Consider the following 10,696-nt stretch of genomic DNA (forward strand, 5'->3'; position numbering starts at 1 on the left):
TAGGTATTAAGTGAATGTAGATACTAAAGTCATTTATTTAATGACCTGTTTGACTAAAAAATTTGTCGTTGTTTTTACAAATATATAGAGACATGTATTTTCGCATACATATGTAACATAATTAATTTCGTAAAAATAATTCATATTTTAATATTAATAATATAATAATTATAATTATAATTATTATATTCAAAGTAAATAATAATAATAAAGTTCGCTCAAAGTTGAGTATTTATATTATTAATAATAATATTAATTATTACAAATAATAAATATGTTTTAATTTTTTTTAGAAAATTAAAATAGAATTATTATATAAAAGTTGTACAACATGCTTTAAAATTTGGATGTTCTGTAAAAGATTTTACAATTTAGGAGAGACTAGTATTTTTTTTATAAAAAGATTTCATATTATTTTTTAATTAAATTAATATAAAATTATAACACATCATTATGAAAATTAAATGATAATTAGCTTAATGATAATATCATTATTATAGAGATATATAACTACATAGATAGATAGATAATATATAAAATATAAATACAAATAATAAATTTAAATATGGAATATAGAATATCCAATCATCATGATGAAAAAGGAGGGAAACCTTTCACTTCATTATAGCAGAACCTGATTCCTTACCAGTTTTCACAATGCTTCCTTTTCCTTCTTTTACTGATACTCCCATTCTCTTTAAATATCTTCTATACATTTACATATATTGCTCTAATTACATAATTATCTTATTCAAACAATCAAATCTTTAATGAGTAACGCTACTTTCCTATCATCTTTGTTTTGCAATTTTTAATAAATTTGTACCTGATTTCAATGTTTATGCAGTTACTGATTATGGACTGTGCCCTAATTACACATAATTCAGTAAATTGCAAATATTAACCCTTATTATATAATTTCTCATAGTTTTTTGTATATGATTTTAATATTAGAGAGCTATTTGCTTAATGTGATCACTAGTTTTTTTCAGCTTGTTGTTCTTTTTTAAGGATATGATCATGTTAGAATAGTATGCTGGAAATTATTACTAATCTGATCAAAACTAAATATTTTTCAGCATGTTTATCTTTAATTTTTTATTCCTTAAGATTATATATCGGCACATAGTGGCGGAACCAGAAAATTTTTTCAACCGGGAAGAATTTTTTTTTACAAGCGTTTACATTCACTGCAAAATCTTTTGAGCAAAATTTGCAGGCTCTTTGGCAAAATATGGGGGCTTTTGGGCATATGAAGGCTTTGTGGGGAAAATATGGAGGTTTTGGGACCAAAATATGAAAATCCAAAAATTTAAGCCTGGAAATTTCAAATCAACTGGGGGGCGGGCAACCCGTCCCACTCTGTTTTTGCCCTTTTCTGAACATCCATATTTGAAAATGATTTTGTAAGCCACCCATGTTCCGTATAAACCCAATCATTCGAAAAACATCATCTAACTGCATAAATTATCACCCAAATGATATTTAATAACTAATATCATTTGAAGGTACACGTCGACCATGCCCTTCTTTCAAGTCACTTTCGAGCAGATTTGGAGGAATGTTGGGATGTTGCAATTCGACAAACGGGTATGCGAAACTAGACAGTGAGCTTGAGAGGAAATTGATGGAAGTCAAACAAAGAAGTAAACCAGGAAATAGCAGTATCAGATCTATCAATAGCATAATTTTGAAGTTTCCTCTGTTTAGAACCGGATTTGAAGAAATTAGAGGCGTTTTTCGACAATTTGGTCAGTTTCTATCTATTTTCTTTGCTTATTTATTGACAATTTGGTCAGTTTTTATCTAGTATTAGTCTACAAACATCTATATGAAATGTAATTACAACCATTGTTGTAAAAGCCGGTGGAGTCGAGGCTGACGTGTCGGTAGGGACTCATCCCGTTTTGTTCAAAAACGCCTCAAAAGTCAGTCAATACTAGAAAGTCGGGTTGAGTCGGGTCTGAGTCGGTTAAAATCGGTAAAAATCAAAGTTGGTCAAAATTATATCAAAATTTTAATATTTTCTAAAATTAGATAGGTTTGTGCCCTCTATGTTTGAAATATATTTATGTGTAATATATACATGTTCAATTTATTTATTACTAATAGTCAACGTTGGTCAACGCTCGACTCATCCCAGTCTTGTCCCCGACTCGACTGACTAGTGTGTTACAACTTAGTAAAGCTCTTGGATGTAGCAAACTGCTGAACCCATAAAGTATCATGTTCAAGTTAATTTTTTTGTTTCTTTTGCTTCTTAAGGCTAACTACTATCTCGAGTGCAACTGTTTAATCCTAAAATACATTTGTCCCACAATTAAAGAATGTTGCATGTTGTAAAAAACAGAACAATGATTTTGGTTTTATTCCAGATTTTCAATTTCTAAATGATTTCACAGATGCTGATTCGAATGGAGCTATCGATCATATGGAGTTAGCAAAATGCTTGCAGAAGTTGCAATTCAACTGCACAGAGCAAGAAATCAATGAACTTTTTGAGTCTTGTGACTTGGGCAAAAATAAAGGGATGAAATTTAACGAATTTATCGTTATACTATGCCTTATCTATCTCCTAGGGGGTACTTCAACTTCAAACCATACGGTAAACGACCAAATGTTATTTAATCTATTAAAACTTTATTGAATAATATCTGATTATGAAAGTCCTTGTTTTAAGGCTACAGAAATGGGATCTCGAGAGCTCAAGGCGATATTTGATACGATAATCGAAGCATTTTTATTTCTTGATAAAAATGGTGATGGGAAATTGGATAAGAAGGATATGATCAAAGCTATGAATGATGATTTCCCTAAGGAGAAATCTCCCATTCACATCACCACCACTAGATTCAGTAACATTATGTCCTTAACTACTAGCAAGTTTTAATTCATTTTGGTTAAATGGGTCAAATGGGCCGGGTTGGATTATATATATAGGGTTAGGTTTAAATGAGACCTAATAAAATTGTGAGAACTTGGAATATTATACATATAAACGCAACAAATCACATATAAATATATTCAAATGTTAAAAACAGAAAAATGCACATGTGAACGTTCACATGTGAACAAATACACATGTACACATGTTAACGAAGAAACTTAAATTTTCGTTTAAAGGCAAATTTTAAGTTTTCTGTAACCAAATTGCGTTTAACCTTAATCATCAATATTCATATATGGTTAAATTTACTTACATGTGAAAAATCTTATAATTTATTAGTTCTTAGAGGTTTTACTTCTCATTTGATTCTTTCACTATATACTGCGTGTTATATAGTGAAACGATCCTGGACAGTTAAACCTAAACAATTAGGCCAAAGTAGAGATGACTTATATGAGTCAAACAGGTCAAAAGTCGCCCAAACTGTTTTCACAATGCAAAACCTCCTAACTTGGTTAATTCAAAATAACTAGTTATGGTTGAAACAAGATTGGTTTTGTGATCATTTTAACACCCTAACTATTTATGAACTCAAATTGAAATTGAAAAAAAAAATGTGTTTGCCAGTACTCAACCTGACCCAATCCAGTTTACCACCTCCATATTGTACATAAAAAAAGGAACTGCATTTATTTGCAAAATCATATTATTTTTTTTTTTTCTGTTTACCATTCCAATTATGTTTGAATGCAGAAGAAATGGACTGGAACAGGGACGGAAAAGTCGGGTTTCGAGAGTTCCTATTCTCGCTGATCAACTGGGTCGGGTTCGAATCCAACCATGAAGTCCATATCACTCAAACCTGAAAACCACATTTATAAGTTGTAATCTCTTAATGTAACAAGAATATCAAAATGTTATATATACATTACATTACATCAAACTTCATAAAATTGTTACTATATTCATACAAAATACATCAATTTATTGTATTCCTAAAGCTTGAATTCTCCTAACTAACGACAACGATAACGCGTTTCTTTCTCTCCATTCTTCCGGTTTCTCCTTTTTTTGCGCTATCGACGTAAGAAGTTTATCATGCCCATATATTATGCTCATAACCTGACACATGCTTGGTCTTGAACCCGGGTCAGATCGTGTGCACGCTATGGCTAACTTGATCAACCTAACCAATTCCTTATGATCATACGCACCATCTAGTCTAGGATCCACCAATTCTTCATAGTCCCTTTTCATAGTCTCGAATTCATGCACTCTTTTCACTAATAACACATCCGACCGTCTAAAATCAACTGCCATTTGCCCTGTCACCACCTCGAGTACCACCACACCGAAGCTATAAACATCCGCCATCGCCGTTGCTTCTCCCGATTCCATATATTCGGGCGCCATATACCCGAAAATCCCACGTACCGAATTTTTTTTGCTGACGTCAACATGATGGTCATGTTCGTTTCTCGTTAGAAATTCGGCTAGAGCGAATGAGCCGAGCCTAGGGCTCATATCGGGCTCGATCCCAATAGCCGACGACGTTATGTTTCTATGGATCACCTGTTCTTCCCATTCGTTATGAAGATATTCAACCGCACCCGCAAGTGACTTCAAGATATTGTATCTATGAACCCATTGAATCACCGAATCTGATTTTCGGTGGTGGTTCAGGAGCCGACTTAGCACACGGTTAGCCGAATATCGGTACACCACGAGCATCTCACCTTGCTCGGTGCACCAACCGTGTAGCTGTACTAGGTTCCTATGATTGAGTCGACCTAAGTTCGAGAGCTCGTTTGAAAACCGGACCCGTAATGCTGGGCACGTTTTCATCTCGAGCCGCTTTACAACGATGTCTTGGTTATCGATCACACCGTAATATGCAGTTCCGAAATCGAGCTCTGCTAGCCGATTTTCATCCGAGAAATCATCAGTTGCTGCAATGATCTCGTTGTACGTTATCACACGTGGCGGTTGAACTATCGGGAATGTTTTGGACTGGCGACGGCTCAAACGTGTGGTCGAGATCAAACTCGAGATCATGCTCGAGATCGTATCATCTTCGGGACCCGTTGTTACATACAAACTTTCACCCTTTGCGGTGAAAAAGATCGTGGGCCCCACAGATTCGGTGGTTGTGCTCGTGTCATTGGTGGTTGACGATGGTGTAGTGGTGGTACTACTACTAACCAGTGGAGATATCGCTATGTACCGAGGGAGCATTTTGAACGATGGAAGATCGGGGAGCTTTTCGTGGGTATTACCCAAAAGTGAGCCGAGGATCCATTTCATATCGGGTCGTGCCCGCGGGTCATTGACAGTTGAAAGCAACCCGATTCGAATCAAACGCTCCATATCATGAACTATATACGATCCGTCTTTCAAACGACGATCAGCTCCTTTGATAAGAATTTTCTCATCAGCTAATTCTCGAATCCAGTCGAGTAAAACAATCTTTTCGTCAGGAAACGTTAGATCAACCGCTTTTCGCCCGGTTACAATCTCCAACAACACGATCCCAAAGCTAAAAACGTCCGATTTTGCAGTGACAACACTTCCTTTATTAAATGTCTCGGGCGATAAGTACCCAATCGTACCACCAATACGCGTCATCGTACTATTATCCACCCCATACTTCGCTTTCGTTGTTATTGTGGGTCCCATTATGCTCTTGATCTCATGTTCAACCCATCTAGCCAACCCGAAATCGCCTAATCTTGCATTAAACTTCGAATCAAGCATCACATTGCTCGTTTTCACATCACGATGTATAATCTGACCCTCCAATTGTTCGTGTAAATAAAACAACGCTCTCGCTAAACCCATAACAATATCAACTCTCATATCCCATCCAAGAACCATACCTTTCTTCCTAAAAAGTACTCTATCGAGACTTCGATTCGACATATAATCATAAACGAGTAACAACTGATCATCATGAACACACCAACCGCGTAACGGGACCAAATTCCTATGGCGCAGGTTAGCCACAGCTGCCAGCTCAGCAGCAAAACTCTTCTCAAAACTCTCACCTGTTTCTATTAAACATTTGACTGCAACTATTGTTCCATCGCTAGGCAAAACCGCTCTATAAACCCGCCCGAAACCGCCACTTCCAAGTATCTCGTTGCTACTAAACGCTTTTGTACCTATATAAAGCTCGGAGTAACTGAATATTTTCGGGCTATGGCCCGAAAATATTTTCTCGTTTGGAAACTGGACGCCTTCTGTGTCGTGAAAGACACCAGAAGGCGTCCGGTGTTTCCATAATGCAAAGGGTGGTGTGTTGTATAAACGACGAATCGCTTGTTTGAGGATTTTAGGAGTATGGATATGAAGACCACCACATACACATGATGAGTGGTGTTTGTGTGAATTGGGTTCGGGTTGGTTCGGTTTATCGTTGTGATCGGGTGGTAAAATGAAACAGAGTTGCCTGAGGTGGTTCATGATGGTGGTTTAGGGTGGTGGTTTAAGATGACATGGGGATGTTATTGTTATTGTTATTGTAATGAAGGTGGGAAGAGATGGATAGAGAATTGTATAAATAGGATGCATGCAGTCAACATGTACTTAGAAGTTTCAGATTTGATTTTTTCTAAATATAGTGTATATATGGTTTAGGTACTAGTTTGACTTCACATTTAATTATAATAAATACTCCTATATAAAAATAAATAGTTAAAGTTAAATGAACAAATAAAAATAAAAGAGGTCAATAATATTTATATAACAAGCCCTTTACTCAAAAAATAATATTTACATTTTACATAATACTACCCCCGTCCTATTATAAGTGTCCACTTACTTTTTGCACACAGTTTTAGGAAATTCCACTAACTTCATTCTCCACCAATCAGAAATCTTCTCTCTCCAGAATAACCTCTTCTGATTGGTTGAAATACAAAGTGGACACTTGAAATTAGACATCCCAAAATAAAAATGTGGACACTTGTGACGGGACGGAGGGAGTATATAATATGCAAAATATAACTACACTTTATGGTAGATACAAATGATGGGTAACCGCGCATTACGGCATTGATTGTTTTTGCAATACCGATTTAAAGTGTTTTATGGATTTGTATTGTTTAATTACGTACATCATATTAAATATATGTTTGTACGAAACAATGTGACATAATTTTTACATATATTAGATACTTTTAGAACAAAACATAAGCAACTATATTAGTACCAAATATATTTTAACGACAATGATAAAAAATTAAGATTGTTTAACGCCTATTTTTTTTTCTATCTTTAACCTTTAATCAACTCACCAGTTAACATAGGCTCTTCCAAAAAGTACCAAACGACTTTTGGTAAACAAAAAAGATCGTTTAGCGAAGTATAATAGATTTGGTTTACATAAAATGGGAAAAAAAGAGAGTTGAAAATTTAGATTATAGTATAATAATGAGTTGTCAATATGTAAGAAGTGGCTAACGTTAAAAAGGGAAAAAATGAAAAAAAATGCGAATAGTAACCCGACTATTAGGGAGGCTGGAAAACCTACTACACATAGTATATATGTTAATTAATATACTTGAAATATTATTGATGCACTTGTGCCATCGGGATAATGTAATTGTCTTAGTTTATTAACTATCTTGATGATATAACCAATAACAAATCTATTAAAAAAATGATGAAGAACAAATAAAGTATATTTCAACATTTAATAATAAAAAATTGAAACTCCTTCAGTCCGGAAAAGAATGTCCCCGAAAGTTCCATTATTATGCTTGTAAATTATCTATCTATTTTACCATTTATTTAATAAGTTATTATAAATATAAATTATAATAAAATTATGTAATCTTTCCATTTATTTATTCTTATGTAACTAATACTTTTCATTTATGCGAATGGTAGAATTGAAATTTCAGTAGCTTTTTAGCATTATTTTAAATAAAAATATTTATATTTATATTTAGACATATAAATACGAATGTGGATTGATGACCGTTAACAAAAGTGTTGTATGCATTGACTATTGATGACCGTCATTTAGAAAGTACTGGATAACGGATATGCAAATACATTAGAACGTGTTAACGACAACACTTAAGATCGTCGTTAGCAAATTATTTGTAACAACCCAAACCACACCCGACAAAACCCCGTTAATTTGCAACAAATTTTTTTTTTTTTTGCTGTTTGCCATACCCGCGCGGCGAGCGCTGGGGACTGCGCGGCGCGCAAAAGCCGGCTGTCCCCGGTTACTTTAAATGCGAAAAAGATCGGGTGGTTCCCGGCATTTTTAGCCAAAACGCTTTTAGTCACACGTTCATATAAGTAAAACTAGTACGTTTCAAACATAAAAATGAAGTTTCACAAGTGGGGCCCACACGACCCAAAATACCAAGTTAATACAAATTACAAGAGTTTCGACCACAAAAGTTTAAGTTCCAAACTACACTACGAGCATGGCGTTTGGGATTAAACTACCCATCTATCGGTCAAACTCCAAAACTCAACGCGTCCCAAAAGCATCCCTAGTCAACGACGGGATCTCTAAACCAAAGCAATGCCCTTACCTTTATCCACACCGGAACCTATAAAATGGTAAACAACGAGAGGGTAAGCAAAACTTAGTGAATGCAATAATTATACATACATATATATAACCTATCTATCCGCATTCACAATACCAAATACCTCATACGAACTTGTAACACAATTAGTATATCAACATACTCGTAAATACTAACAAGTCGTACACCATCCCAAAACCACATTAGCATGTACTCATCACAATATATATATATATATATATATATATATATATATATATATATATATATATATATATATATATATATATATATATATATATATATATATATATATATATATAACATGCTATACAATCACAACACAATATGGTTAACCATAACGCTATGGTGCTACCGGCACGTGGTTCACACCATACGCATTTGAGTCTCACTCGTTTATAGTGCTACCGGCACATGGTTCACACTTCGACGCTACCGGCACGTGGTTCACGCCTCATTTTATAGTGCTACCGGCACGTGGTTCACACTCGATGCTACCGGCACGTGGTTCACATCATTATCATCATAATGCTACCGGTACGTGGTTCACACTCACAATCCACATCACACACATGTTATGGTACTACCGGCACGTGGTTCATACCATAACATTTACAAATAAATACGCCATATACATGAACGCATAATTATTCCACTCACCTTACGCCTTTGGTGATTATTAGACCAAGCTTGAACTCCAAGGTAACGTACCTATTTCACAAGCATATAATAAATCAATCAATTTGATCCAAACCCACATTACACACCATTCCTAGGTCATCTCGACCCATTTGGACACTTAACCCTAAATTGGGTCATCTTCACCAAAAACCCTAACCCTTGGCACTCAAGGCCTTCATACACATTAAATCACTAGGTTTTAACACTAATCACTAACCTTAACCAACCTTGGTCTATTTTGACCCATTTGACCCAATTAAAAGTCAATACACTCATTTGGGTCATCTACACCCAAATAACACCCATTTACACATCATTAAAGTGTTCTAACAATTTATTAGCCAATTAGGGTTCATTAACAACAATTATCACTTTTAAAACCCTAGCTAACCCATTATTGAGTCTACATGACCCAATTTACTCAAGAACACCCAATTTACCTACAAATGGGTCTTAGTGTTCATCTTCAACACAAACCCTAACCCATACACAAAATCAAAGTAAGAAATTAAAGTTAGGACATACCACAACTATCAAAACGTAGCAAATGACGAGATGAACAACTTTAAAGCTTGCGATAAAACCCGAGAGCAACTTCTTCTCCTTCAAAGTGAGCTTTCTCACTCTACAATCACTCTCTCTCTAAAATTGAATTGGAGGGATAAGGTTGGTGGATTTTGGAGTAAATGACACTCCAATATCAGATCCCAAGCATTAAATCCGGCCTTAATGTGTTTTTACCAAAATGCCCTCATTTATAATTAAATAAAACAAAAGGAGCTGTCTGCGCGTACTTGCGCGGCGCGCCCCCAGGCCGCGCGGCGCGCACCTGGGCAAATTCTGATTCCTTGCTCCTTTTTAAATATAAAACGTACCCCGTCACTTTGTTAACATATATACACTATTTACAATAAATACACGGGTCTTACAACTCTCCCCCACTTATTCGGATTGCGTCCTCGCAATCCAAGCCGCATGACAAGCGGGAAGATAAACCAACACAAACTCTTCGGGTTCCCATGTAAACTCGAAACCCTTATTCCGTCGCCATTGAACCTTATAGGTCCTAACCTCTTTATGCCTCAACCTTTTGACCTTCTCATCGAGTATAGCAATCGGCTCTTCCACATACTCCAACTTATTGTTTAGCTAAATTTCGTCTAATGGCATCCATGAAGAATCATCCGCAAGACACTTACGAAGATGGGAAACATGAAACGTGTTATGGATCCCCGCAAGCTCTTCGGGTAATTCCAATCGATATGCAACTTCACCAACACGAGCTAAAACCTTGAACGGCCCAATAAACCGAGGAGCCAACTTTCCTCGTTTTCGAAATCGAATAATACCCTTCCATGGCGAAACCTTAAGCATTACCATGTCGCCTTCTTGAAATTCGATCGTTCGTCTACATTTGTCGGCATACGACTTTTGTCTATCTTGAGCCTTTTTCAAATGTTCCCGAATAATATAGATCTTGTTATTCGTCTCCAAAACCAAATCGGTACACCCGATTTCCCTTTGACCCACTTCTCCCCAACAAACGGGAGTTCGA

The 10,696-nt window shown here is 35.7% G+C and overlaps 2 protein-coding genes across 2 annotated transcripts; one reads left to right on the forward strand and one right to left on the reverse strand.

The window, feature by feature from the left end:
- Positions 1 to 1,455: 1,455 nt before the first annotated feature.
- Positions 1,456 to 3,825, forward strand: LOC139876346 (probable calcium-binding protein CML22). The gene is made up of 4 exons (XM_071863654.1): positions 1,456 to 1,751; positions 2,403 to 2,605; positions 2,681 to 2,855; positions 3,641 to 3,825. Exons 1-4 carry the CDS (start codon positions 1,562 to 1,564, stop codon positions 3,751 to 3,753), a joined length of 681 nt encoding a protein of 226 aa, XP_071719755.1. The 5' UTR covers positions 1,456 to 1,561; the 3' UTR covers positions 3,754 to 3,825.
- On the reverse strand, positions 3,762 to 6,405 carry LOC139876345 (receptor like protein kinase S.2-like). Its single transcript, XM_071863653.1, has one exon. It carries the CDS (start codon positions 6,347 to 6,349, stop codon positions 3,872 to 3,874), a length of 2,478 nt encoding a protein of 825 aa, XP_071719754.1. The 5' UTR covers positions 6,350 to 6,405; the 3' UTR covers positions 3,762 to 3,871.
- Between the last annotated feature and the right edge of the window lie 4,291 nt (positions 6,406 to 10,696).

This window comes from Rutidosis leptorrhynchoides, chromosome 11, assembly GCF_046630445.1.
Source record: "Rutidosis leptorrhynchoides isolate AG116_Rl617_1_P2 chromosome 11, CSIRO_AGI_Rlap_v1, whole genome shotgun sequence".
NCBI lineage: Eukaryota > Viridiplantae > Streptophyta > Magnoliopsida > Asterales > Asteraceae > Rutidosis > Rutidosis leptorrhynchoides.

What these genes read in the sequence shown, in the direction of transcription:
- LOC139876346 (XM_071863654.1), top strand. Translation starts at nt 1,562, where the DNA reads ATGTTGGGATGTTGCAATTCGACAAACGGGTATGCGAAACTAGACAGT. An exon ending in AGGCGTTTTTCGACAATTTG is followed by an intron (nt 1,752 to 2,402) that starts GTCAGTTTCTAT and finishes ATGATTTCACAG; the next exon opens with ATGCTGATTCGAATGGAGCT. An exon ending in CATCACCACCACTAGATTCA is followed by an intron (nt 2,856 to 3,640) that starts GTAACATTATGT and finishes GTTTGAATGCAG; the next exon opens with AAGAAATGGACTGGAACAGG.
- LOC139876345 (XM_071863653.1), bottom strand. Translation starts at nt 6,349, where the DNA reads ATGAACCACCTCAGGCAACTCTGTTTCATTTTACCACCCGATCACAAC.